The sequence below is a fragment of the Amblyomma mixtum genome, chromosome 10 (genome assembly GCF_055824585.1).
Source record: "Amblyomma mixtum isolate Tamu chromosome 10, ASM5582458v1, whole genome shotgun sequence".
NCBI classification, from domain to species: domain Eukaryota; kingdom Metazoa; phylum Arthropoda; class Arachnida; order Ixodida; family Ixodidae; genus Amblyomma; species Amblyomma mixtum.
The window spans coordinates 103,835,982-103,863,714 of record NC_143021.1 but is presented as its reverse complement, the minus strand read 5'-3'; the positions used below and the strand labels follow the sequence as shown (position 1 = coordinate 103,863,714).

The following is a 27,733-nucleotide window of genomic DNA, read 5'->3' as shown; positions in this document are numbered from 1 at the left end:
GGCCAAGAAGATCACTAAAAATAGGAAGAAATTTAAAAACTATAAAAGAACCAAAAGGGCCATTAAAAGCGGAAGACAGAAAACAACCTTGTCCAAAAGGTTTGGTTTGGTTTGGTTTATGGGGTTTAACGTCCCAAAGCGACTAAGGCTATGAGAGACGCCGTAGTGGAGGGCTCCGGAAATTTCGACCACCTGCGGTTCTTTAACGTGCACTGACATCGCACAGTACACGGGCCTCTAGAATTTCTCCTCCAAAGAAATTCCAGCCGCCGCTGCCGGGATCGAACCCGCGTCTTTTGGGTCAGCAGCCGAGCACCATAACCACTGAGCCACCTTGTCCAAAAGGTAAAAAAGGCTAAGGGACGTATTTCGTAATCGTACACATTAAAGTTACTCTGTGCCTGGCTCTAATAGTCTAAACCACGTTTCTTTACCGCTATGGAGAGTGTGCTAATACATTCTTCACCTAGCTTTAGAATGTGGGCGGTTTCTATGACTTCGCGCGTGGTTTTATGCGCATTTCTCGAGATAACAGAGCATTCTCGAAGGAAGGGCTCACAGGAACCAGAGGGGCACTTTAAGCAGTGAATAGCCAGGTTTTTCTTGACGGTGTTAGAAACATTATTTGAGTGCTCCATAAGACGCTCATTGAGGCAACGTCCGGCAACGTCCCGCCCACTTTTCGAACTTATGTATATGTCGCTCCACAATAAAATAATCAGTTGAAGTCAGCGCTGTATCGTCTTATCTTTCTTCGTCCTTGTCTTAGGAGTGCGCCGTGTTTTTCCCCAAGATGAACTACCAACTAGCCCGCTCTTCCACCCTTGGTCGTATTTTTACCGCTGGAACACAATCTACACGTTGCGAGCGTTCTTGGAAACTTCGAATTATTGCCCCGTGCAGCCAATTTCCCTTATTTAAATCCGATTAAATGCCCCGGCTTCCGCCTTTATTTTTAAGTTCCCGCAGACGGTGGGAGGAGTGAACCAACCTTTCAAACAGCCCCGTAGCGGCTTGCCGCTCTAGTTATCTCGAAAGCAAAGTCGACGCGTATGTTCATTTCCGTGGGCCTAATTTGAAGCTGTGTAGTCTCCGACTAGATCTATTTATTCATGGAAACCTAAAAAAATCAAAATAAAAGCGAAAGCAACGCCGCCATGCGGCTGTCTAAAAGCCACTCCATGCGTTGGTTGACACCTCCCACCGTCTGCGGAGAATCCAAAAGTTACGGCGGGAGCCGGACGTTAATCCGATTTGAATTATAGAATTCGGCCGCACACGGAAATAGTTCGAAATTTCTAAGAATGCTCGGTACGTGTAGATCGAGTTCCCGCGGCAAGAAGACGAGTTCAGGTATCTCATCAGTGCCGCATTAACCGTTCTAGCACAGTTCCAATAGGGAAGACTATCAGGCAGGGAGACACGGTCTCCCCAATGCTTTTCATCACCTGTTTGTAGGAGGTATTCGGAGTGCTCAATTGCGAGGAGATGGGGATGAGAGTTAAAGGGGAATACCTTAGTAATCTGTTATTCTCTGATGTCTTTGCCTTGCTAAGTCACTCAGGAGATGAACTGCAAAGCATAATCAATGCGTTAGACAGCCAGAGCAGAACGGAACGTCATGAAATTATTATGCATAAAAGCATAGTAATGTTCAACAGTACCAAGGGAACAGTGGTTCACTATTGGTAGCGAGATGCTGGAGGTGGCAAGGGTATAACAAGACTTAGGGCAAGCAGTGGCCGCTGATCCGGATCATGAAATGGAAATGCCGAGAAGAACAAAGATAGAGTGGAGCGCATTTGAGAGATAAGTGTACAATATCTGTATCATACCAGTACTCTTCTACGGAGCAGAAACGTGAGGGTAACGAAGTGAGTTCCACTTAAACCGTCGACCAGGCAGCTATCTATGGAACGGAAATTAAGCGGTGTAAGTTAAGACAGAGAAAGAGGGCAAGTTCATGGAACACACGCGAGTTCGCGAGTTAATGATATCCTAGTCGAAGTCAAGAAAAAATGTGCGTGGGCCGGCGCGTAATGCGAAAGCAAGGTAACCGATCTTCCGTAAGATCAACGGAAGGGATTCCAATGAACGTAAGTGTAGCACGGGTGGCATAAAGTTAGGTGGGCGGATGAGACTAAGAAGTCTGTCGTGATAGGATGGCGACAGGGCAGGGTTAAGAGGATAGATGTGGGAGAGACCTTTTTTCTGCCGTGGCCATTGTAAGGCTGATGATGACGACAATGTACTTATGCGACAGGCGTGTTTGTGGAGTAGTCACGCACACCTGCTCTGGTAGGGCCAGCAGTCTTCTTTATGACAATAATCCTAAGAGGCAATTTTGAAACAATTTATACTGGCCATTCTCCTTTGTATTCTTTTTCCGCAAGACAAATCTGCAAAAGCGACCCTTGGGTGCTAGGGGGCCCGCTGACCTACTGATCCCCTGAGCTGCCGGATCGAGGATGACCTCCATAACCTGGTCTCCGCTCTCGAGCGAATGCCAACTTGGACGACCGAATGCAGATCAGAGGCCGTAACGGAGACCATGCACTGTGCGCAGTGCAGGCTTCTCTTTTGTGTTTGTTCACAGGCAGTTCACTGCATACGGTGGAGCTCACTTAGGTAGCAACGATGCTTGGCGCGAACTGACCACTTTAATATTTAGCGTTTTTGTGAGTAAACTAAACGCATATTTTGCACCTCAACGATCTCAAGGGGTGTATGTACGCAAAAAAGTACAAATTTTACACCCTTGGTGATACCTTATGGCGACACCTTTTTCACGAAAATCGTGGGTGTTTTAAGGATTTATGATGAAATTCTGCCCTTAAGGGTTCATAATGGCTTGCAGTGTACCTCTGGCAGAAAATCCTTCTTGTTCATTCTATGATCACTTTCCAGCTGGTACAAAATCCTTCTTGTTCATTCTATGATCACTTTCCAGCTGGTAGAAAATCCTTCTTGTTCATTCTATGATCACTTTCCAGCAAGCAGAAAACCTATCTCCTCAATGTAATAAGTGAAGTCAACCTTTTTAACATACGTGATTCGTAGACTCACGACTTCCCTGTATGTAGCATGATGGCTATGATACTTGTTCGGTACAAGAAAAAAGCTGTGCATGAAAAATTAAAAGTGAGCCTGTCCGCTGCACATAGAGAGCCGGCGTGGCATGTTGTTTTGGACTTTTGTAGCATTTTGGACTCTTCTAGTGCATTAGCGTCTTGAGCTGCGCGCCAAATGTATAATACGGATTTCAAGGTCAGACAAGAATTTTTTGGTGCAGAAGCCCGAAATGATACAAAAATATTTCGAAAAAAAAGACAATTACAGGAATTTGCCCTAAGGCGTAAATAAAAAAAATATAGCATGTAAGTATTAGCAAAAATTTTCAGCCCAATTTGATGGCAATCGCGCAGCCAAATTTTTTCTTTTTCTTTTCCGCTCACGTTGTATGTGGATAACATCATAACTCGCAAAATCACGTATACTTGCTGTTAGTGTAAGAAAGATTGAGCAGCTTCTTTCGATATGAACGAAATCCACCTAAAGAGGCAACGAGAAAAACCCGCAGATTCCTTGTTCGCATAAAACTATGTGGTATCCAAGCTGTAGCTTATAATATGCTGTGTTGGTATGCAAACTAAAGACTTCTACAGGACCATGTACTAAAACATGGGTTTGTCTTCGGAAATTAAAGTATATATATTTCCTTGCATTACCGATAATTCTGATGTAGTTTCAGCTTCTTGTTTTCAGTATAGTTACAAAAAGAAACTACTCATATCTATTTCATATTATTTCTGCGAAACGTGCTGTCAGGCTGCCTCATGTATGACACTCACAGTGAATGCAGAATGACGTTATACGGGCTCTTATACTAAACAGAGAGTGCCTTCTTTCTGAGGCAGAGCAAAGAATCCTTAACATTTCGGGTGCGAGCATGAATCCCTAGCCATGCGCTTTATCCAGAAGAAGAAGCCGAAGAAGCCCTAATCGGTGTTCCCAGCCGCGCTCTGCTTCTTCCACCGCACCGTTCATGCCAGTCCGTTCAGCGGCTTTATATTTTCTTCACGTAAAGCCTTCCAGGAGGGAATGGGCAACATCCACCGCAAGACTGGCGAGTTACCAGACGAGCTCACTGGCTTGACGGAAAACGAGGTGCAGCTCGTCCAGCAGACGTGGCGCAAATTCGCCAGCGAGAACCCCGAGTACGGCGTGCTCCTTTTTCTCTCCATGTTCCTCAAGCACCCCGAGTACATTCAACTGTTCAAGCCCTTCCGCGGCAAGACAGTCGCGGCGCTCAAGGAAGACCCAACGTTCAGGGCGCACGGGTGCTCCATCGGATACCACATCACCTCCATGGTGGAGAGCTTGCGCGACCCGGCCACCTTCGAGATACTGGTGCGGCGCAACGCGGCCGAACACCTGCGCCGTAAGGGGGTCAAGCCGCTCCACTTCGAGGTGATGGGCCAGTGCCTGGTCGACACGCTGCAGTCCACAGATGAACGGCACATGACGCCAGCTGCCGTCGAGGCCTGGCGAAAATTCCTCACGGTGAGTAATGAATTCTTCTCCAGTTACACTACGAGCCTGCGCATGCGACACTGCTATGTGGAGTTGGACACTTCTGACGCGAGCACGCCCAGCATAGAGTAGAAAAGCAACAAATTAGAGCTAGAAGTTCCGACCAAGAAAACAATACTAGAGAGGAGCCGTACAGTTAGGACATGGTGTTCATAAAGCCACTGGAACTAAATTTGAGCGCTGAAGCAATGTTTTTTGATTATTTAATACTATCTGCTTGAATTGTAACTCGAGGTTGCAGGCAATCATTCTACCGTGCCGTAGGACGCAAAGGCAAAAGTGCTTTTCGTGCCGCTCTCTCATTCCGTCGATTCTGAATATCTGTTGAGGTCTCGAAACCGTTGATAGTTTCAAAAATTTATTCCGCAAAGTTCGCCTGGGTGCTTCTACGAAAAATCTGTGAAAAGGGCGCGTATGCGTTAATACCTTTACAAAAATTCAGGGAGCACTTTGACTGTCTAAAGTGCGTAGAAGCGAAAGCGTTTTCCGCACCACTTTCGCTGCTTCTGCGGCACTGGTGGCGTCACATATAATTGAGTACTAATTACTAAGTGATGACAAATCAGTAATTAATGGTTAATTGCTGATTAATGCCTGAGTATTAACTGCTAATTAATGACGCTTAAGCTTCGCCTTTAGTAGTGGAACGCGTCAGCGTGTTGTAGCGCTGCCAGGGAGTCCACGGAACGCCACCACCCGTTCGGCGCGATGCCTTGCCCTTTGAACGCAACGCTTTTTGAGGAAAGGAAATGGCGCTGTAATTCTGTGTCATCTCGATGGACACCTGAACCGCACTGTAGAGGAAGGGAGGAAGTGGGATTGAAAGAAGACAAAGAGGGCCCGTAATGAAGAAAATGAAAATTGTATTTTAGGAAAGGAAATTACGCAGTAACTGTCTGACATATCTCGGTGGACACCCGTCAAAATTCAGGGGGGCACTTTTTTCACCTAAAGAGTGGTCACTGATGTGTGGTTAAGATGTTAAGCTTCGCCTCTAAGAGTGGAACGCGACAGCGTCTTGCAACGCTGCCAGGGAGTCCATAGAACGCCATTGCCCATTCGGTTCTACGCCTTGCTCGTCGGTAAATTGGTTTTTGAGGACAGGAAATGTATCTGTCTCTCATATCTCGGTGGACACCTAAACGTCGCCGGAAGGGAAGGGAGGAGGATGTTAGTGAGCGAAGACACCGTATTCATTAGACGCGCCTTTGTTCATTCCGAACCATCGAGCTGGCATGGCGGAGTGGATAGCATGCTCGTCTCGCACGCCGAAGACCGGAGTTCGATTCCCGAGCTCGACCAATTTCCTACTCGGTTTTATTTATTTACATGGCCTGACTAGAAAAGTTAATTAGGCTAATTGGGTAATTAATCAATGAACTAAGCTCAGTCCTACTTGGAGCATCACTATACGATCCCTTCAATTGGTTGCATGGTTACTAGCCAAAGTATAATTGGCCCCAAAGTACAATTGGCCCCGTTTGAAATTCGCGGACTGTGACGTCACGACCGTTCCGACGAATTGAAAAGCGTGACATTTCTGTCGACAACTGCTGCTTACAACGTTGAGACATTAAAGGCTTTCGCCTTAAAACACGTGACGTTTCATACTGTATGGAATGAATTTTCTGTTTGGAGGACAACCCTGCGAGATTTATACCAGCTGCGAATCACCAAAGAAAATGCCGGTGCGCTCCCTTCACATAGCTCCCCCCCCCCTCCTGATATCGGCGCCCATATCACTCGGACGTACCAAGTGCATTTTTTGAGAGGCGCCGCCTAGGCCTAGGATAATAATCGCAATATCTTACACGCCATGTAGCTGATTTTATAAGCTGTGTCTTTCTACCAGTAACGGCGTATATGGCATATACACTATAAAAAAAATGTACACAAAACATACATCCGTGCAACAGGCTTCGTAAAAGTAGCCCTAGCATACCTGGAAAACATTGAATCCATGAACACGCAATGTGCATGACGAAGAGCGCGAACTCTGCAGCCTAGCTTTGTAACATTCAAGCCAGCGCCTTGGAAGATTCAAGAGGTTATCTGGTTCCGGCGGATAACAGCCACTTAAACACTAAACACCAACCCACCGGATATATGGCCAGATGTGGATGAACTCGCTTGTCCTCTAAAGCATTCAATTTTGGAAATTCGCTTTATTCCATCTATGGGGTGTAATTTTTGCCCGAAAATAAATTTTTCCCTGGCTCAATGAAAATATTTATTAGGTCCTTAAAAGAACTGGTAAATGCGCTGAGGTAATGTTTTTCGTGCGCACAGGGAGGATTTCAAAGGAGCCTCTGGCAATTAATTTAAACCGTTTAGGTACTTTTCTGAGGACTCTGGAAATTTTTTTACTTACTAAGGAACATACATATTTCGGACTTATATTCGTTTCAAGTTTTCTTCAGACTGCTTCTGTCTGGGAGCCTCATCATCGTCGCCCTGACGACACCTTCTGCAAGGGACAGGTTGCTCCAACGTCTCTCGAATTAACCCCGACCTTTGCCAGCGGTGGTGGTTGTGGTGAAAACTTTTATTTTTTGAAATAGAGTTTGGGAGCCACAGAGTGGCCCCGCTACGTGGTCGGCGTCCCTAGTCCGGGACACCGCATGGCGAGGCCCCGTCTCTCCCACGTTTCACCAGAGCCCTTTGGGACTCAAGCGAGGGGCATTTGAGGAGGGCAGTCTCCCATGCCTCTCTGGAAGGGGCAGGCGCAGGGGGGAGGCTGGGATTTTGAGTACATGCCCACGCCATGTGGAAGATATCACAGGTCTCCCCACAATGTGGGCATCGCCGATCCGTGTTAGGATCGTAATGTTTTATGATTGCAGGACAGAGTAGAGTACCTGTCTGCAGGCGCCTTAAAGTTCGCTCCTCCGTCTTACTCAGCCCTTTTGCAGGGGCCGGGAAAAGGCGGTGGTTGTCGCTATAATGTGTTAATATTTCCCTGGATCGCAGCAGCGGCTGGTAAGTCTCCGAGCAAGAAGAGCTTGGATGAGGAGCCCGGTGAGTAAGCGCTCGGGCAGCCGCGTCGGCGGCCTCATTACCTCGTAAGCCGTGGTGGCCAGGAGCCCAAATGATTCTTTTGGCTGTTGAATCAGTGGCAGTCCGTGGTAGAATACAAGCAGCTAAGGGGGAGATCTCCCCTGCCAAGTAATGTTCACATGCTTTTCGGGAGTCCGTGATGATTATTCTCGAATTGGCATGGGCTGCAGCAAGCGCTTTCGCTACTTCGTCGGCTCGCATTGAATTCGGGGCTCGATAGGAGAGTCCATCAACGTGCATTTCGTGGTGAACGACAGCGGCCGAGTAAAATCCCGTGGGCGATGGCCCTGCTACGTCTACATAATATACACCGGGTCGGAAGCCGTGTTGTCTCTCAAGAGCCCGAGCCCGCGCTTGTTGTCTGTTTTCATGCATGTCGGTGTCCATGTTACGGGGGAGGGGGAGACCCAGAGGATATGGCGCCATAGTACTGGGATACGCTCCGCCTCCTCTGGAGTGCAGACGTGTTGGATGTGTAAGCGGTTTAGCAGGCGGCGCCCAGGAGCCGTCTACATGAGCCGCGTGTATTGGTTCTCGAGGTGGGCCTCCCGCGGCTCCTGGTAGGAGTTTAGCACCCCCAATGCCTTGAGTTCGGCATTAGAGGTAGTCACCGGGAGATCCAGGGCTCGCTTAGTTGCCTTGCGGATGATGGCTTCTATTCGCGCCTCGTCTTGCTTAGTAGTGCGGAGATATGGCACGGCGTAGAGGATCCGGCTAGTGACGAAGGCATAGACGAGCCGAAGCGCGTCCCTGGCCCGCAGACCATCTCGCTTGTTGGAAACGCGGCGGATCATGCGACCCACCTGTTTGCCTACTCTCTTGAGTTTCGCAATAGTGGAGTCCGGTCTGAGTCTGTGGTGAATGAAAAGGCCCAGAATACGGAGCTCCTCCCCCTCTCTAATAGGACGTCCTGACATAGAGATGTGTATTGCTGTCCTATACTTTGGGTTCGCTCTGACATGCAGAAGCTCTGATTTCGCTGGAGCCCATTGGAGCCCACAGTCAATAGCATACGCATCGACTATGGAAGCAGCCTGCTGAAGGCGGTCCTCCATATCCCCAAGGCTCCCATGAGTGGTCGAAATTGTAATATCATCTGCATACAACGCGTGTTGAATGCCTTCCACCCGGGCCAATTGGCTTGGGAGGCGCATCATAGCAATGTTGAACAGGAGCGCTGACAGCACTGCTCCTTGAGAGGTACCCCGTGTCCCCATCATGTAAGGGCTGTATTCCTGATCCTCAGTATGAAGAAAGGCCTGGCGATTAGTCAAGAAATCTCTTACATACGCGTGGGTCCTAGCAACACAATCGGTAGAACTCAAGTTGAACAGGATGTTTCCGTGTTTAAGATTGTCGAAAGCCCCTTTCAGATCAAGGGCGAGGATGGCTTTGTCATTGTGTTGAATAGTTGTGGGTCGTATTACATCCCTGTGCAGCTGGAGAAGGACGTCCTGTGCAGACATGTGGGGGCGAAACCCGAACATGGTGACTGCAAAGAAGCCCTTACTCTCCAGGTATGGAGAGAGGCGATCCCATACCATCGTCTCCATAAGTTTGCCCGCACATGAGGTCAGTGATATGGGCCTCAGGTTGTCCGTATTCACGGCCTTACTTGTTTTAGGGATAAACATCACATGTGACGTTTTCCACTCAGGAGGGAGTGGACGCCCGTCCCAGATCTGGTTGATGTATTGTAATAAATGAAGGTAGGCTGAGTTCGGTAGGTTCGCCGACAGGTTCACTGTTATGTGGTTCCGTCCCAGAGCCGTACCCCGGCGCATTTTCGCTAAGGCCGCCTTAAGGTCGGGCAAATCAAAAGGGGCATCGAGTTTTTCATTAGGCCTGCCAGAGTACATGTACTCTGACCCAGGCGGGTCCTCCATACGACAGAGATATCTGTCGCACATAGTGTCTGCAAGTTGCGCCGTCTTACCTTGAAACCCTTGCAGAGCCCGCCGGAGCTGCTTTTGCGTCTCCCCTCTCATTTGGGAGGGGTCGATTAGACTGCGAAAGAGACACCACGTCCCCTTCGAGCTCATCTGATGAGCTGCGGCGTCGCAGCGTGCTATCCAATTTGAATCTGAGAGTTCGGCAGCATACGCTGCAGCCTGCTCTCTGAGTTTGGCTCTGCGGTCGCGTAATTTGCGATTAGTTTTCTGCTTTTTCCACCGTTTAGTTAAGCTCCTGCGCGCCTCCCACAAATGCAGGAGGTGGGTGTCCACTGCGGGGATCTCTTCGGTGGTTTGTAGTGTTGTGACGTGTTGTTTCTGAAGGTTGTATATGTGGCTAGTCCACTCCGCGTAGCCGCCGGAAAATAGTACGGGAGGGATAGTGTGATTCCGCAATTTGTGCCAATCGGTCAGCTTGGCCTCACCCCATTTTTTGTGCGCTTCCTTTGCCACGAGCGTAATCCGGAGAAGGAGGTGATCGCTGCCTGGAGAATCTCCCAAGTTCTCCCAGGCAGCCGCTCTAGCATTTTTAACGAGAGAAAGGTCTGGACACGTGTCGCGGGTTACCGAATTTGCCACTCGAGTGGGATACGCCGGGTCCGTGAGCAACGTGAGGCTGAGGGCGGAGATGAGCTCCGCCAGCTTACGTACTCTTTCCTGTTCGAAGTGGTAGCCCCAATGAAGGATGGGAGGATTGAAGTCTCCAACGATCACTAGAGGCTCTTTGGCTACCATTTTTTATCGCGCGAAGGAAGATTTCGTTGAAAGTTACGCTCGGCTTATGCGGAGGGCAGTATATGTTGAGGATATGTATTGACGGGTCGCGGCGTCTGAGAGGCAGTACTCGGACCATTGTATATTCTTGCTCGGTACTCAAGTCTAAGTCGACCTGAACCACGGTGTAAGCCTTATTCACCAGGATGCACGTAGAGGGACCCCCCTGAAAGGTGCTGTAGTCTGATAATTTAGCGTCTATGCCGGGGTCCTGCAGGGCAATGAGCGCCGGCATGTCACCTAGGGACTGCAGGTAGAGGAGGTGTGACCGCTTTTTCCAAGCTCTGAAACACCTGCAGTTCCAATGGATGATCTGAAATTTTTCAAAGTTTTTAGCATTCCTATTACATCTGCTAGCCATCTTGTTGTATTTATTTAAGGGCGATCGGACTAGCTCTTGACGGGAGCCGGTGCAACCCCAGGAGGGGCCGCACCGACCCACCAGCTGCCGAGCCTGAGCCATGTTTCTTCGCTGCCTGGCGGAAGGCTGTCTTACGTTTGAGGTGAGGGGATTCGCAGCTAGTGGCGTTCTTAATTTGGGTGCTGACCCAGGGTTGCACGGCTTTAATAATAATAATAACATATTTTTATTTATTCATTCCAATACAAATGCGGGCCTGCCAAAGCCTTAGAAGGCTTCAGTGGCAGCGCCCGGCAGCAGACGGCACACAACTCATGCACCGAACACAAAAAGTGCCAAAAAACAGAAAGAAAAAGTGGGGGATAAGAAACCTAAAGGACGGCAGTCAGTGACCTGAGCCATAAGGTCGGGAATGGCTTGCGTTAAAGCCGCCTTGAACATGTCCTGGAAGGACTCGCGGACTGCTGACATGACTTGATTCGGTAGGGCCGCCACTTGCTCCTTCACTTGATCGGTTTGGCGCTGCAGTGCCTCGAGGCCGCCGACGCGACCAGCAGTGGAAACTTATCCATCTGCCGTGTCCCGGTCTGCTGCGAGACGCTAGTGAGGCAAGATGTTACGGATGATCCGTCATCCTCCTCATCTGGCTCGGCTTCCTGCATTGGTTCGGATGGCCCGGCCTGTTTAGCCTCTAATTCTTGAATTTTGCGTGCTAGAATTTGGTTCTGGCGCCTGAGCCTCACCAAACGATGGAAGAAACAGAAACATAACAGACGCCTAAAGAAACGCATCCTCGAACTCACACAACAAGCCGCGGAATATGCTACCCAGCTAGCCGACACTAACTGGGTGGACCGGTGCAACGCGGCTGCGCGCCAGATGTCTGGCCGCAACACGTGGCGCCTATTCCGCGCTCTCATCGATCCAATACAAACACGCACGGAAACCCAACGCCACTTACATAGGGCATTGCACAACTTTACAGGAACGACAACACAGCTAGCGCACACGCTCAGGGATCGATACCTTTGCACCACTAAGAACCCCCGGCAGGCGGCGTACTCGTATGCAGGCGAAGAGAACACGGAGCTGGACAAGCCGTTCCAGCTCCACGACCTCCGGGCGGCCTTAAGCAAGATGAAGCGGAGCACTGCACCTGGGCGCGACAAGGTTACGGTCAAGCTTTTGGCCAACCTTCCCGACGCAGCCTACGCCGCGCTCCTCAAATACATCAATAGCATTTGGGACGGGGAGACTCCTCTCCCTCTCGATTGGAAATCGGCTCTCGTGACCTTCATAAACCTATCGATGTTGAGAACCTTCGCCCCATCTCTCTGACGTCTTTTGTCGGCAAGCTGATGGAGACGATGGTGCGCGACAGACTCTCCGATTATCTCGAAACACAGCACATTTTCGCGGACACCATGTTCGGTTTTCGTCCTCACAAGTCAGCACAGGATATACTTCTGCAGCTCCACCAAGACATTTTAGAGGCTGTCAAATGTCCCCACAACGACAAGGTGGTCCTGGCCTTGGATCTTAAAGGCGCATTCGACAACGTCAAACATGAAGTAATCCTGGACCACCTCAGTAACACCAACTGTGGCCACAAAACATTCCATTACATAAGTCAATTTCTTACAGACCGTCAAGCCTATATACGCATACAAGATGCGGAACACGGGCCATACACCATCGGCTCGAGGGGAACACCTCAAGGCGCGGTCCTGTCTCCCCTCCTCTTCAATTTGGCAATGCTTCGCCTTCCCTCCAAATTGTCTTCTCTGCCCGGGATACATCACGCTCTTTATGCCGATGACATTACAATCTGGGCCACGCAAGGCAACCTGGGCCACATGGAGTCCTGCCTGCAAGCAGCGGCGACCCTAGTCGACGACTATGGGGCCTACTGCGGACTCCAGTGCGCCCCAGCTAAATCAGAATTTGTGCACTTACGTCCCTCCCCTCGGTACACAACTCCGCTTCGCATCAGTCTCCCCTCGGGACCGATCCGGGAGGCCAAGGAGATCCGCGTCCTGCGGAAATTCATCAAGCGGGCTCTCGATCTTCCGGTCACCACGTCCAACCAGAGGCTTCTGGCCTTGGGCGTGGTGAACATATTTCGAGGGCTTCGGGAGGCCCACTTAGTCAACCAATACACGCGTCTTGCACAGACCACGTCCGGTCGCCGCCTCTTGGACCGGCTACACATCAAACACGACTACCACATTGAGGAAAGGGAGAGAGTGCCAGAACCCTAGAGACGCGCCCTCCGGGTCCGACCCCTTCCCCGCAACATGTCCAAAGAAAACCATAGCGGTCGTCGCCAGGCGCGCGCGGAAGCGTTGGCGCGATACTATGGTAACCAAGAACATGTGTATTGCGTAGACGTTGCCGGCCCACACCACGGGGGGTGGTACACGGCCGCAGTCGTACACAACACAAACACAGTTAACGGGCTTACTTTCAAAGCCTACAGCGCAACACACGCGGAGGAGATTGCCATTGCTCTGGCTCTCACGAATCCCAAGTCAAAACACATCATCACCGACTCGCGAGGGGCCTGTCGGAACTACGAGTTGGGCTGGGCTCCCCCGCTTGCCTGGCACATACTGGAATATAGCTGTCGATCTGAAGATCGAACTCCACGCAACCTGATTTGGGCCCCCGGTCACCAGGGACTCCAGGGAAACGAACAGGCCGATCACGCCGCCCGCGCACTTTCTCCCCGGGCTATCTCCCTGTCCTTGGAAGGGTACTCCCAATCAGCAGACAATCTGGCCATTACATTCAAACAAATCACCGATTACTACAAGGAGGAGCACCGGCGCTACCCGGCCCCTTGTAAGGGTCTGGATCGCGCTGACGAGCGCCTCCTCATCAAAATTCTCACTAACACTGTACTGTGCCCGGCGGTGCTTAAACATTTCAATACATCCTTTGATGGCACGTGCCAGTTCTGTGGGGAGGTGTCTGACACCTTCCACATGGTTTGGGCGTGTCAATCTAACCCATCTATCCCCCCCAACCCCACCAGAGAGGACTGGGAGGCGGCCCTGCTCGGCTGTCAAGACCTGAAGAGCCAAAAGGCCTTGGTTCAAAGGACGCGGGCGGCGTTGCTTGCCAATGGGGCCCCGGAATAGGGGCTCCACCTAGTACTGTGAGGGGAAAGGGCCAATAGGGTCCTACCCCAATCACCTTTCTGTAAAAATTTAATTGCTTATAAATGTTTTTCACCACCACCACCTGAGCTCCTCTACCAGCTGCTGTAGGGCGGTTTCGGTAGGGGAGGGACGGGCAGGGGTCCGGAGACTGCCCTACTCCAACTGCTCACCTGTGGTTGGGCGGGTGCCAAGGGCGGGAAGTCCCTGGCGTTGAGTACCGGGGCCACCGCCTGGGTCCCGGACTTGACGGGCTTCGATGGCCCGGTTGGGGCCTTGGGTTCCTTAGCGGCTGGCACTTTCTTGGCCTTGGGCAGAGGAGCCTGCTTGGGCCCCGTCTTGGTCTTCGGCTTGGATCCGGATGGGGAGCTCGGTTTGATGGCTTTCCGGAACCGCCCGGCACAGCCAGAAGCTCCGGTTGGGTGGCCGCCTCCGCAGATGAGGCAGCTGGGAACACAGTCATGTTCCGCCGGGCCGTCAGGAGTGGCACCAGGAACCTGTACGCCGCAGCGTTTGCAGCGCCCCGGCTGCGGTCGCGGGCACGCATCGGCCCGATGGCCCACTGTGCCACAGCGGTGGCATGCAGGCACTGTCTTCTTGTACAGGCGGACAGGTAGCCGTTCACCATCGTACGCCTGAACTTCTTAATCTCATCTGTCCACATAATTTTCTGCCGCCCCCTGCTACGCTTACCTTCTCTTGGAACCCCCTCCGTTACCCTTAAGGACCTGCCGTTATCGTAACTTCGCATTGCATGCCCTGCCCAAGCCCAAGACCCAAGGCGATACTAATTAAAAATTTTATTGCAGTGCACATGATGCATTGCACAGGACGGTCCACTATTAATGGGGACATCTTGCAACGTGGGAGCCCCCGTCCATAACCGTGAGAATCGGCAACACTAGGCGCGTAGGGCGGACGATAGTCCGCCTCGCATATTTTGCTACGGTGCTCTCCGGGCGCTTGTCTTGCGGAGGTAGAATATCTGGAATGCGAAGTGGGTACTAAAACTTGTTGAACTCCCGAGAGGTCTCCGAAGCTTAAAAGTGCTCAACATCTAGAGCACCTCGAGGGCCCCTCGTCGTTCTGCTTCGTTTTCCCGCATCTGCCCCGTAACTTGATTCTCTCATGAATCAATACTATTAAGGCGAAAGCCTTTAATGTCTCATCATTGTAAGCAGCAGTTGTCGACAGAGAATGTCACGCTTTTCAGTTGGTCGAAACGGTCGTGACGTCACAGTGCGCCAATTTCAAACGGGGCCAATTGTACTTTGGCTAGTAACCATGCAACCAATTGAAGGGACCATATAGTGATGCTCCAAGTAAGTGGGACTGAGCTTAGTTAATTGCTTAATTACCCAATTAGCCTAATTAACTTCTCTAGTCAGACCATATAAATAAATAAAACCTAGTATGAAATTTTTCGAGCTCGGGAATCGAACCCCGGTCTTCGGAGTGCGAGACAAGCATGCTATCCACTCCGCCATGCCAGCTCGATGGTTTGGAATGAACAAAGGCACGTCTAGTGAATACGGTGTCTTCGCTCACTGCCATCCTCCTCCCTTCCCTTCCGGCGAGGTTTAGGTGTCCACCGAGATATGAGAGAGAAATACATTTCCTTTCCTCAAAAACCAATTTACCGACGAGCGAGGCGTAGAACCGAATAGGCGATGGCGTTCTATGGACTCCCTGGCAGCGTTGCAAGACGCTCTCGCGTTCCACTCTTAGAGGCGAAGCTTAACATCTTAACCACACATCTGTGACCACACTTTAGGTCAAAAAAGTGCACCCCCCCCCCCCCACTGAATTTTGACGGGTGTCCACCGAGATATGTGAGACAGTTAATGCGTAATTTTCTTTCCTCAAATACAATTTTCATTTTCTTCATTACGGGCCATCTTCGTCTTTCTTCTTTCACTCCCACTTCCTCCGTTCCTCTACGGTGCGGTTCAGGTGTCCACCGAGATGACAGAGATTTACTGCGCCATTTCCTTTCCTCAAAAACCGTTGCGTTGAAACGGCAAGGCATCGCGCCGAACCGGTGGTGGCGTTCCGTGGACTCCCTGGCAGCGCTACAACACGCTGTCGCGTTCCACTCCTAAAGGCGAAGCTTAAGCTTCAGCTTAATTAGCAGTTAATCAGTATTCAGGCATTAATCAGTAATTAACCATTAATTAGTGATTTGTCATCACTTAGTAATTAGTACTCAATTACATGTGACGCCACCAGTGCCACAGAAGCACTGAAAGTGGTGCGGAAAACGCTTTCGCCTCTACGCACTTTAGACAGTCAAAGTGCCCCCTGAATTTTTGTTGGCCTACCTGCCCAAAAATAGGAAGCACATTTTAGAGCGCAGCTTTCAAGCGGCCGCTTCTGCGTCTCGCGGCGTCGCCGCCACCGTTGTCCTTTGTAACCTGCAGTGGAAGCAATGAGCGGGAGCTTAGAAAGGAGAAAGTAAAAGCGCAACCTGCTCCCCTCCTTAGCAACCGACGGGCCGGTGGGGGGCGTAGCTGTGCATAGCAACCGTGACGTCACACAGTAGTGGTAGAACGAGCGCGCACGCGTCGGCGGTGGCAGCTGCACCGCCGCTCCTTCGCCAGATGTCTCGTCGCGAGAGGCCGCCTAAATAATATATGAGCCTTACTAGGAAAAGTTTTTGTCATCAGGTTCTGTAGGAACGCTCGGAAAATTTGGATGCGTCCTTACTGCTTTTAATCCTGGCCTCTCGTTCCCGCAATACCCTTCAGGACCATCACAGCTTTAGTGGCCTACGTCATCGGCGCACATGCTAGGGGTCTGGACAAAACACGCAACTTATGACAGACTGCTGCGCTGAAGATTCGAAGTGTACCGAGGCTGCTGCATAGTGAGGCGTCTCCAATCGGGAGAAGAAAAGCAGCGGGGAATGCTCGAAACACGCAAAACCGAGGCGAAAGTGTACGCAAGTTCGCCCATTGAGCCACGCTCATTTGCTTGAAGTGAGCTCGTGTTGTGAGCGTGATGCAGATGTCGGTCTGTTGTGTTCCCGAGTTTTAAGGCGGAAGCCTTTAATGCCTCGTCGTTGTAAGCAGGATTTATCGACAGAAATGTCACGCTTTTCCATTGGTCGAAACGGTCATGACGTCACAGTGCGAGAATTTCAAACGGGGCCAATTGTACTTTGGCTGGTAACAATGCAACCATTTAAAATTCGCTGTCGCATAGCTTGGTTGAGCCCGGTAATTGCGAAAGCAATATCCGTACCTACGCCATGGTGCAGCTGGCTTGGTTTGGTTTGGTTTATGGGGTTTAACGTCCCAAAGCGACTAAGGCTATGAGAGACGCCGTAGTGGAGGGCTCCGGAAATTTCGGCCGCCTGGGGTTCTTTAACGTGCACTGACATCGCACAGTACACGGGCCTCAAGAATTTCTCCTCCAAAGAAATTCTAGCCGCCGCGGCCGGAATTTCTTTGGAGGAGAAATTCTTGAGGCCCGTGTACTGTGCGATGTCAGTGCACGTTAAAGAACCCCAGGCGGCCGAAATGTAGCTGGTGGTGGTGCTTGTGGTTAGACTTGTGGTGATGCATCGGTTATACAGTCCAATCCAAACCAATCCAATCCCAATCCAATTCAATTCAATCCAATCCAATGTAATCTACTCTAATCTAATGTAAGTCAATCTAATCCAATCCAATCTAATCCAATCCAGTCCAATCTAATCCAATCTAATGCAATCAAGGTCAGATGAAGGTCAATGGTGGTCACCGCCGCGGCACGATGGTGGTCACCTCCGCGGCACGGCAAAGGCGTGAAAGTGCAAGTAGTATTGCTTTCGCTCCACGTAAGTGGGACTGAGCTTAGTTAATTGCTTTTAATTACCCATTTAGCCTAATTAACCTTTCTAGTCAGGCCAGATTAATCAATAAACTGAGTAGGAAATTGGTCGAGCTCGGGAATCGAACCCCGGTCTCCGGAGTGCGAGACGAGCGTGCTAACCACTCCGTCATGCCATCTTGATGGTTTGGAATGAACGAAGGCGCGTCTAGTGAATACGGTGTCGTCGCTCACTCCCATCTTCCTCCCTTCCCATTACGGCGAGGTTTAGGTGTCCACCGAGATATGAGAGACAGATACATTTCCTTTCCTCAAAAACCAATTTACCGCCGAGCAAATCGTAGAACCGAACGGGCGAAGGCGTTCTATGGACTCCCTGGCAGCGTTGCAAGACGCTGTCGCGTTCCGCTCTTAGAGGTGAAGCTTAACATCTTAACCACCCATCAGTGACATAAGCAGCTACACCGCGCCTAAGGCTTTCGCCTTACCGCACTTTAGGTCAACAAAGTGCTGCCCTGCGTTTTCTGGTCACTCTAGAAAAGAACAGCGTCCATATCGATTTGCCCGGGAAGTGGGCAGAGAAAAATAGTAGGAATCACAGGACAGGTGAGATGGCTGTAAACCGACAGAACTCAAAAGTATGCGAGGCAAGGCATGAGAAATGTTTGCATTGCAGAGCAGTGTTTGCTTGGAGCGAAGATATAATGCGCACAGTTAACGTTTCATCCCCGTAAACTCCTCGCACTTGACTTCGCGGCGAACGGGAAGCCGTTTGAATGGCAGATTTGGCGATTAGGTAATTCTGTTTGTTTGCAAAGAAATGAAATCCAAACCATCCGGGCCAGCAGATTCCACTGCAACGCTCGTTGTGAGAACGTAACGACCGTTCACAAGCCGCCCAGTTTCTCGGCAGATTAGGCACGAAAAAAAAATGTACTTTTGCGTAGCCAACTTTTATATTCATTTTAAACTATCTATGGTTCAGTTATGATATGTCGCGAAGTGGAACTGTACTAATTCCGCCGACGTAGGCGTGGTTCCCCCTCGAGACTCTGGAATGCAGATGTCTTACAACCGGATATAAATCGGAGGGAATATTAAAGCGAAACCTTTCAATGGCTGAAACTCGAGGCCATGACTCCTTCCGACCGTTACATCTGAAGTTAAAGTCATAACTAGTCATTACTAGTCAGATGTTAGGGCCGACTAGTCATTAACCAGTCATCAAATAATTTGTGATGCCTAGCTACGTATGAACCAGTCATCAACTAATTAGTTAACTTAATAGCCATAGACCAATCATGACTAATTAGTCATGGCTAAGTAGTCATTATTCAGTCAATAATTAAAAATCGGGAGTAGCTAGTCATTAATCAATAATGACCAGTTAGTAATTAACCAATCATGACTAGTTCAATTTTTGCTCTTGGAATCCGTGGGAGCCCTAGGTAACATGACTCACTGGTGATAGGGTGGAGGAGGAGGCATCGCCAAGGAAGAAAAGATTTAATGAAAAATGATGATAATCAGAATGCATTTATTTCCCAGTATACAAATTACACGACAGGGTAGCGAGAAACAAGCTGCTCGCATACAGCGTCACCAGCCGAGAGTCCTTCGTCGGTTTTGGTTTGGTCGGAGCAAGAGCGGCACATCGTAGAGATGCTCACATATATAGTCTGCAGTTTGAAATTTATTTACTACTGAAGTGGCACAATTTGGCGAAAAAACTAATTACAGACACGATAAAAATCACAGAGTTCGTGAAATATAAATGCAGCGCAGTTATAAGTTTCGCGCTAACTTATTTGGTACAAGGGGTGAAAATATTATTGGTAATAGGAATCTTCAATGAAAATGCTCACAAATGGCGAAAGGAAAGTTCATTATTTGCATTTCCATTTCTTTCGCTGACCTTTGTTGTCAGTGCCAATTTCGGAAACGATGCCTCTTTAGAGGAAGACATTTCCTGAAGAGTTTTCTTGTTTATCCTACGGTTCATTGGTGACCCAGCTTGTTAACCACCGGTGACGCGTTGCCCTTTTACATCGCTACGAGACCGGAGAGCTCTGAAACATTCAACATTCACGGCGTTTGAGATGGTTGCTAGTGTTTCAGGTGCCTTATTTGAATACATGGATGCCACTTTTAAATTCGTCTGGAGGTGAAACGCAATGAGCGTCCGCGGCCTGTACGGTGTGAGTGCTTCTTGAAGAACTCTGGGTACCATAAGTTAATCACGATCGCTCCAGTACGATGTCTCTCATTGCCGGTGTCAGCTTCACGAACTTAACTTCCACCACATACCCTACTATTTTGCACCGGTTCACGCATTCTTTTCTCTTCCCGACTTACGTGCAGTGCATGGTGGCGATCATCAAGGACGTGTACGTCAAGGCTGCCGCGGAACGCGCCGAAAAGGCCTCGATTGCCTCTACGGCGGCATCGGAGAGTTACAGCCGCACCACGGATGTGTTGGACGAGGCGATATTGACGTCATTGACAAAGCCTGCTGCAGACGGCTGCAAGCCTGCAGCTGAGGGACAGAAGCCTGCAAAGAGACCGCCGCGCATTATCCGCAAGCAAAGCGCCGCCCCTACAGTGGACAGGTCGGGAACCGAGGAGCGAGGTGTGGACGCCGACGCTGTGTTGCTGCAGGACAGGAGCGCAGCCGAGGACAGAAGCTCCAAAGGGAAGTCCCCGCGCAAGAAGAAGAGCATCCTTAGGAGCCAAAAGCCAAGAAAAAAAAGGGCACGGGAAATGAGCGCTTCATATCAGGGTGGTCATCGCTATAGAGGCGCCCTTAAACTCTTCGCGCTTGCCTACGATATGCACTGGTCCCGTCTTGCTAACGCTGTTAGGCACCAGCGTAGGTTCGTGCTTAAGGTCGTTGCGCAGAATTTGTTTGCAGATGCCGTGGCGTGCGTGTTGTATTACACATTGCGCCTTGATGCCCTAAAGGTATAATTATTTTTTTCTCAGACGGATTTTTTCGCAAAAGCACGCGTGCATCGGATGTGTGGTATAAATCACCCGTGGCTCCAGCATTTTGGGCTTTTTAAATCTATTCAATGCCTTCAGTGACAGTGACGGGATTATAGAACAGAACTGTCAACCTTTTATACACATGCAAAAATCTCTTCGATATCCGACGCTCTTACCGCGTAACCGGTTGCGCTCAAAATGCAGAGCTGCTCAAGAGGCACCTTATGAAACCTTATTATATCCCTCAGTGCTGCTCAGTGCCACGCTTCGATTATAAGAGGTCAGGGAGGATGTCAGGATAAATTTTGCCGCTACCTGCTTGGGAGCAACAGCGAGTGTAGAGGTACCTCGTTGACTTTGCGTGCCCGGCTTCGTGCGACGACCGGCTTCCAGCCTGAAGCACTGGCTCACGACTACTTAGTACCTGGGCTCGTACAATCGGCATCAAACATTCCCTTGGACGCGGGCGTGCAGAAAAAAAAAATATAGATTAGCCATGTAAGTCGATCGCTTGTAATGACTGAAGACGAAATGCTACTTGCATTCTCTATCCGATGGCAAAGAATTCCAGGTCAGTTGGTGCCGACGCAACGCGACAGAAAGCTGTTTTCCAGGAACGCGCGAGCTGTAAACTTCTGCTGCCGACAGTAACCAGCCAGCTCGCCAAAGTAGCGATAGCAGAGTCGGCAGAACTCGGTGTCTGCACCGACATTCAAAACCTCAGAAGTTTGTTATAATAATGGCGCAAAAAAGTTTTGCGCTTTTACATTTCAAGCTGCTGGCCAAACTTGATTTGTCTCCAATCGGTTTCCTTGCGGCGTACTTTTATGAAGATCAGCAAACCTGTCCACTTATTACTTAGGGATGAGATTAGTTTTTCGTGCGCTATGCGGGAATGCATTCTTGATTTTTCTTTTATGAAAAATTATTTTTGCCTAAGATTAATGGTCATTCAGTAATATAACGCTAAACTTGCTTTTCCAATAGCATGGCTAAGCACGTGTCCTTCAAACCGTCAAAGGTCATTGTGCACGGAGTTGTTGCGTTTGCTTTTCTTTTTTGTATTCTTCGAAAGATAAACCGCCAAGTAAATAAAAGCTGACGGTGGCTTTCATTGCCGCTGTCCTGTTATTTGCGACTTTTCGAAAGTTGGTAATTCGCTCTATCCATCACTTCTCACGAAGAAGAGATGTGGATACTGGGGCCATTAAAAATCGCGAGCCGGGAACTTAAACAGGTAAGGCGTGGGTGGGCAGAAACACTCTGATCGGCTTAGTTTCCATCAGGATTTGTGCGGTAAAGTAATCCTAAGGTAGAACGTTAATTGACAGCACAGAACAAATACTTCCGATGGGGGGTTGCGGTGTTACCTCAGCGCACTAGAACTGCTCCAGCAGTTCGATAATAATCCTGAGCGCCTCCCACACTACATTGCCTGCATTTTTTCCACTTCCTTACGCTACCTGCTTTCATCCGTTGCCTAGTATCGCGGTTCGCAGGTCCACCGAGTGAGATAGTCACTCGCTTTTTTACCCGTAACAAATTTTTGCCACTTATTTAATTAGAATATTTAGGCAGGACAAATCGAATGAGAGACGTCTTGGACGACGAGCAGTTCCTCAGTGGCTGCCTGCTAGAGATATAGTTGCGTTTGTATGGCGACGAAAGGTGCAAAGACGCAGAGGTTGGATTTCTACGTTTGCATACCAACCGTTCGTTAGAAAGCTGACTGTGTCATGATTTGCGTGGAATAGCACTGGTCAAGTGAGGCACATTTTAGAATTACATGGACACATTTAACTACGAAAGAGAACATCGGTGAAGCGCATTGTACGAACTAAAGTCTTTTTTTTTTGGATTTTAACTTCCGTAGCCAAATAACAATCCCTTACCACTGCTGCCTTCTAGACCCAACAACGTTGCTGCTACCGAGCACTTCAAAGCGAATTGATGTTTTGTCGCCACTCTGGACGTAGTCGAAGTCCAACTGACTGTGCAGAAATGTGAAAGTTTTTCTCGGAGGCTTTTTATTTCTTCGCGATCGCCAGGATCCAACCTTATGAAAGAAATGATTCGTTTGAAAAGAACATAACATTCGTGGGCAATATTCAAAATGCTTCAGTTTTATATCACTGTTACCAAGCTAAATGGGCCTTAAAATTAAAAATAATCTTTATAAGGTTTCTGGTGCCCTTTAGTCTTAAAAATGGAGCAAAGATATCAAAGGTATCTTGCACTTAGCAGGGAAAGTAAAAAGTCGTCAGCCTCATCGAGTGTAACTTTTATTTGCGGGCTGGTACAAATTCCAAGTATGAGTATACGTCGGCCTTGTTGGTTGCGGTATTAAAATAGCGTTATTAGACAAAATTCAGGGGGCACTTTGTCTGTCTAAAGTGCGTAGAGGCGAAAGCGTTTTCCGCACACTTTTGCTGCTTCTGTGGCACTGGTGGCGTCATATATAATTGTGTACTAATTACTAAGTGATGACAAATCACTAATTAATGGTTAATTACTTATTAATGCCTGAATACTAATTACCTGCTAATTAATTATGCTTAAGCTTCGCCTTTAGGAGTGGAAAGCGAGAGCGCGTTGTAGCGCTGCCAGGGAGTCCACGGAACGAACGCCACCACCCGTTCGGCGCGATGCCTTGCCCTTTGAACGCAACACTTTCTGAGGAAAGGAAATGGCGCAGTAATTCTCTGTCATCTCGGTGGACACCCGAACCGCACCACAGAGGAAGGGAGGAAGTGGGAGCGAAAGAAGAAAGAAAAGAGGACCCGTAATGAAGAAACTGAAAATTGTATTTGAGGAAAGGAAATTACGCAGTAGCTGTCTCACGTATCTCGGTGGACACCCGTCAAAATTCAGTGGGGGGCACTTTTTGACCTAAAGTGTGGTCACTGATGTGTGGTTAAGATGTTAAGCTTCGCCTCTAAGAGTGGAACGCGACAGCGTCTTGCAACGTTGCCAGGGAGTCCATAGAACGCCATCGCCCATTCGGTTGTACGCCTCGCTCGTAGGTAAATTGGTTTTTGAGTAAAGGAAATGCATCTGTCCCTCATATCTCGGTGGACACCTAAACCTCGCCGGAAGGGAAGGGAGGAGGATGAGAGTGAGCGAAGACATCGTATTCACTAGTCGCGCCTTTGTTCACTCCGAACCATCGAGCTGGCATGGCGGAGTGGATAGCATGCTCGTCTCGCACGCCGAAGACCGGGGGGGTTCGATTCCCGAGCTCGACCAATTTCCTACTCGGTTTTATTTATGTATATGGCCTGACTATAAGAGTTAATTAGGCTAGTTGGGTAATTAAGCAATTAAGTAAGCTCAGTCCCATTACTAGGAGAGGCACTATACGATCCCTTCAATTGGTTGCATGGTTACTAGCCAAAGCAAAATTTGCCCCGTTTGAAATTCGCGCAAAGTGACGTCATGACCGTTTCGACCAATTGAAAAGCGTGACATTTCTGTCGACAACTGCTGCTTACAACAATGAGACATTAAAGGTTTCCGCCTTAAAAATCATCGTCACATTCAGGAAAAAACACTGGTGGCATACTAAAGTGAGTTTGAATACAGGAGTCGAGAAACCATTTGCAGTTATTTCTCCTCAGTACAGTTCAACTAGGACTGCTCGTTCCCAGCGCTATGGCACTGATCCAGCAAATTTTCGTCAGGATGCTTCGTCCACCGGTGCCAGTCCAGCTGTTGCGTCGACGAGAAGGCCATGCCGCTGTTTTCACACATGACAAGTGGGCACGCTGATGCTTCCTCTGCAGGTGAATTGAATACAGAAATATATGTTCGTTCGAAAATGATCCGTATGATCGGTACTTTTTTTTTATCTCGATGTTTCAATGGTGAATGCACGGGATCAAGCGACAACTCTTCTCAAACGTTGGCCATGTGTTCGTTTAATAACAGGGTAGCCGAATGAAGAGACGGCTTCATTCTTATAATACACTCAGTTCTTACAAATCGAGACACGGTCTTTTCATCACCGACTTAATCTCATGACAAGTTTTGGTAAATGGCAAGATGACCCTAAAAGCGCGGAGCCCTCTGCAAACGCCCCTATTCTTGTATGTTTATCCCCTCTGTTGCGTTACAAAGCGCTGACGCATCAGCTGATTCACATTCTCGAGATATTCACAGAATTACCTGGCTGTGCATCGTGTTAACGCTCCAGACATCTCGGCACGAATGTAAATTTTTGGTGCTACGAACGCCGTTTACGCGACAGTTTCTACAACTGCGCCATGGAATCACCCACACTGTCCCGCTACTGCTCAAATTACAAAGAGCACAAAAATAATTAGGACAACTGACGCCCTGTCAGCACAGAGACAGGGCGACACGAGACGTTATTGCAAAGAATGAATACTGGCGACGAGACTAGCGATTAATCCCATCATCGGTGCAGAGGCGAGGTTTATAGATGACAACCATTCGAGAAGAGCTCGTACTGTCTCTGGCCACGTCAGACTGTGCACCCAGATTCTTATCTTGCTTACTTTTATACTCAGTGTGTCACCGTAACGCCCCGAATACGACACGCCAAACCGAGAAGAGTGCATGACTAAACAAAGACGGGACAGTTGGTGTTTTTGATTCACTGGCTGAAACATGGTTACTAACGCTAGAAAAAAGGCAAGGGACAGCAAAAAGATACGGACGGGAAAAACGCTAGACAACAACTAAACACCAGCAACCATGTTTATGCCAACTAGAAAAGTGATACAAGATCTAAGAAATCTGTGCCGACCAAACTCTCATGCTTCACCAGTTCCGCCTGCAAAGCGCAAAGCATTTTTGTATAACAACCGTAATACGAGCAGACATTACACACTCGAACCCACGGATACTGAGCATTCACAAAATAACAAACATTACCCTCGCACGATGACTCATCCTGTGCGAAGTCTGCTGTTTGTCAAAGCATTTTCGCAAAAGCTGTGAGGCTGTCCGGTATTGCGCTCTTATCCTGCGCCTCGTTCTCTTATTTAAATGTTGAAACCGCTGAGACAACCTTGCTATCGGTGTACTCGGGACACACACCATGGCACCATTTGTGGGTGTTTTGCTGCTCCTGCTGCTCTTTATCACTGTCGCTGAGCTCTTTTCTAGATCTGTAACATACCTGATGCCTGGTCGATAAACACAACAGTATAGTTTTTGCCATTACAGCAGATTCTCTTGAATGTTTTCTAGTGTGAACTTGTAGTAAGAACAGAAATTTGTTTACTGATTAGAAAACGATACTACGGAACTGCAGACACAGAAAGGAACTAAAAAAAAATCTACACTGCTGCAGCAAAAAACAAACCAACATAAAAATCTTATGAAAAAATTCCCCAAAATTCAGGTACATTTCTCACAGAGATATGACGTTTTTTTAGACTAAGTAACACCTGGCGAAGTTAGCAAGGTTAACAGCAGGGAAGAATACAGAAATCCAGAAGCTTACACCAAGCTCTTTTTTTTTAATTAACTCAAGAAATTATGGTGGCGAAATTCTGTGATCAGAACCGTTTCTCTAATTATCCTATGAATGCCGTCACAGGATGGAGTTTGTCGAACGTGGTCAGTTCATGGACTGAAGAAATGTTACCGAAATTTACAATGGTAACTTGAAAATCTCGATTTTCTTCGTCGACGAGCATCAATCTGCACGCCGAAACCGAGCTACAGGATGTGCGTGTATTCAAATGGTTATCAAGGTTAGAAAAAAAAATTCAGTTTTGTAGAATTCATTGTAAGGCTGACAGTGCTTGAAGCCAGTGAATGCACCCAGATATAAAGCTTGTATGTGTTTGCAGAAGGGACGAGCTCGAAATCTGCTTCTGTGTGCACTTTTTAGCACTGGACGTGCATGTTCCTTTTATGCCTTACATTTTTCATCATACAGTTCTCCGACAGTTTATAAGCGCTTTATGGACTGTCCCTGCAATGTTAATTGAGCGAAAAATTTTAATTTCATCGCGCTTCTAGCAGTAAGAGCGATATATTCGAACGCCTATTTTCAAAAGTAGTTTCGAAGACCGAAAGATCCCCCAGTTGAACGAAATCTCAGTGACAAGGCTATACTTACCTGCTTCGACCGAAGAAGCCACGGAACTTCTATTCTGGGCATCCATCAAAAATGTGGCGGCCCTCGGAGTCGACATTCAAGGTTTAGCTGCGCCAATGGCTCCCACAGGACACGGTCTGCGGCGCGGAAGGCCTCGTCGATGTCGTCGTCAAGCACGCTGCGTAGGCTCCAAGGGTCGTAACCCAGTGCCGTGCGCAGAGCGCCCATCACTCGCTGCTGAATGGCGATCCCCAGCCAATGAACAGCCAGCAAACAATGCCCTGGCCTGAGGACCATGTACACGACACTGTGCTCCAGGGAGAGAATCTCCGGTTCTTCCACCAAGAAACAAACGATAACTGCACCCTTGTACACTTTCCAAGCGACCGTTGCACCTTGGTCACCACACTGCAGTGCGGCTAAAATACGGCTGATCAGTCCGGGACACTCCGCCCTAGACGGCGCAACCGTGAAGCGGTAGTGCCGCCATATCTCAAGGCACTGCTGTGGTACCAGGCAGCAGTGCAGCCACGCTATGCGCCGGAGGCAGTAATTGTCGGCCACAGCCGACTGAGCAGCCTGACAGATAGCACGACGGACGTCGGACGGCGGAAGTTCCCGCAGCCGCGGCAGCCACGACGCTTTCTTCTCGTCGCAACAGTTAAGTTGCGCTGGACTGAAACATGTCACTAAAACGTGCACATTTAAAAGCTGTTTGTGAACCGCTGTAGGGTTCATAGACAAGCGGCGTTGGTGAAATGACATTGCGACGATGCGAGGAAATGCGCAGCCCTGTTGATGAGACGTTCACTAGCACCGTTGTTTCTGTTTCAGGCAACTAAACGAGAGCCTTCGGTAGCTTCAGAAGTAATATAGGTCGCAACGCTGCTCCAAAACATCCTATTTTAATTGTAGCGTATTTAGCATTGGCATCTTTGAATGAAAGGCTAGAAAACTTCGGCGC

The 27,733-nt window shown here is 48.9% G+C and overlaps 1 protein-coding gene across 1 annotated transcript; it reads left to right on the top strand.

Moving 5' to 3' along the window:
* The first annotated feature begins 4,074 nt into the window (after positions 1-4,074).
* On the top strand, positions 4,075-26,955 carry LOC149326590 (cytoglobin-1-like). The gene is made up of 3 exons (XM_089564624.1): positions 4,075-4,563; positions 20,073-20,462; positions 26,899-26,955. Exons 1-3 carry the CDS (start codon positions 4,102-4,104, stop codon positions 26,953-26,955), a joined length of 909 nt encoding a protein of 302 aa, XP_089420750.1. The 5' UTR covers positions 4,075-4,101.
* The last annotated feature ends 778 nt before the right edge of the window (positions 26,956-27,733 follow it).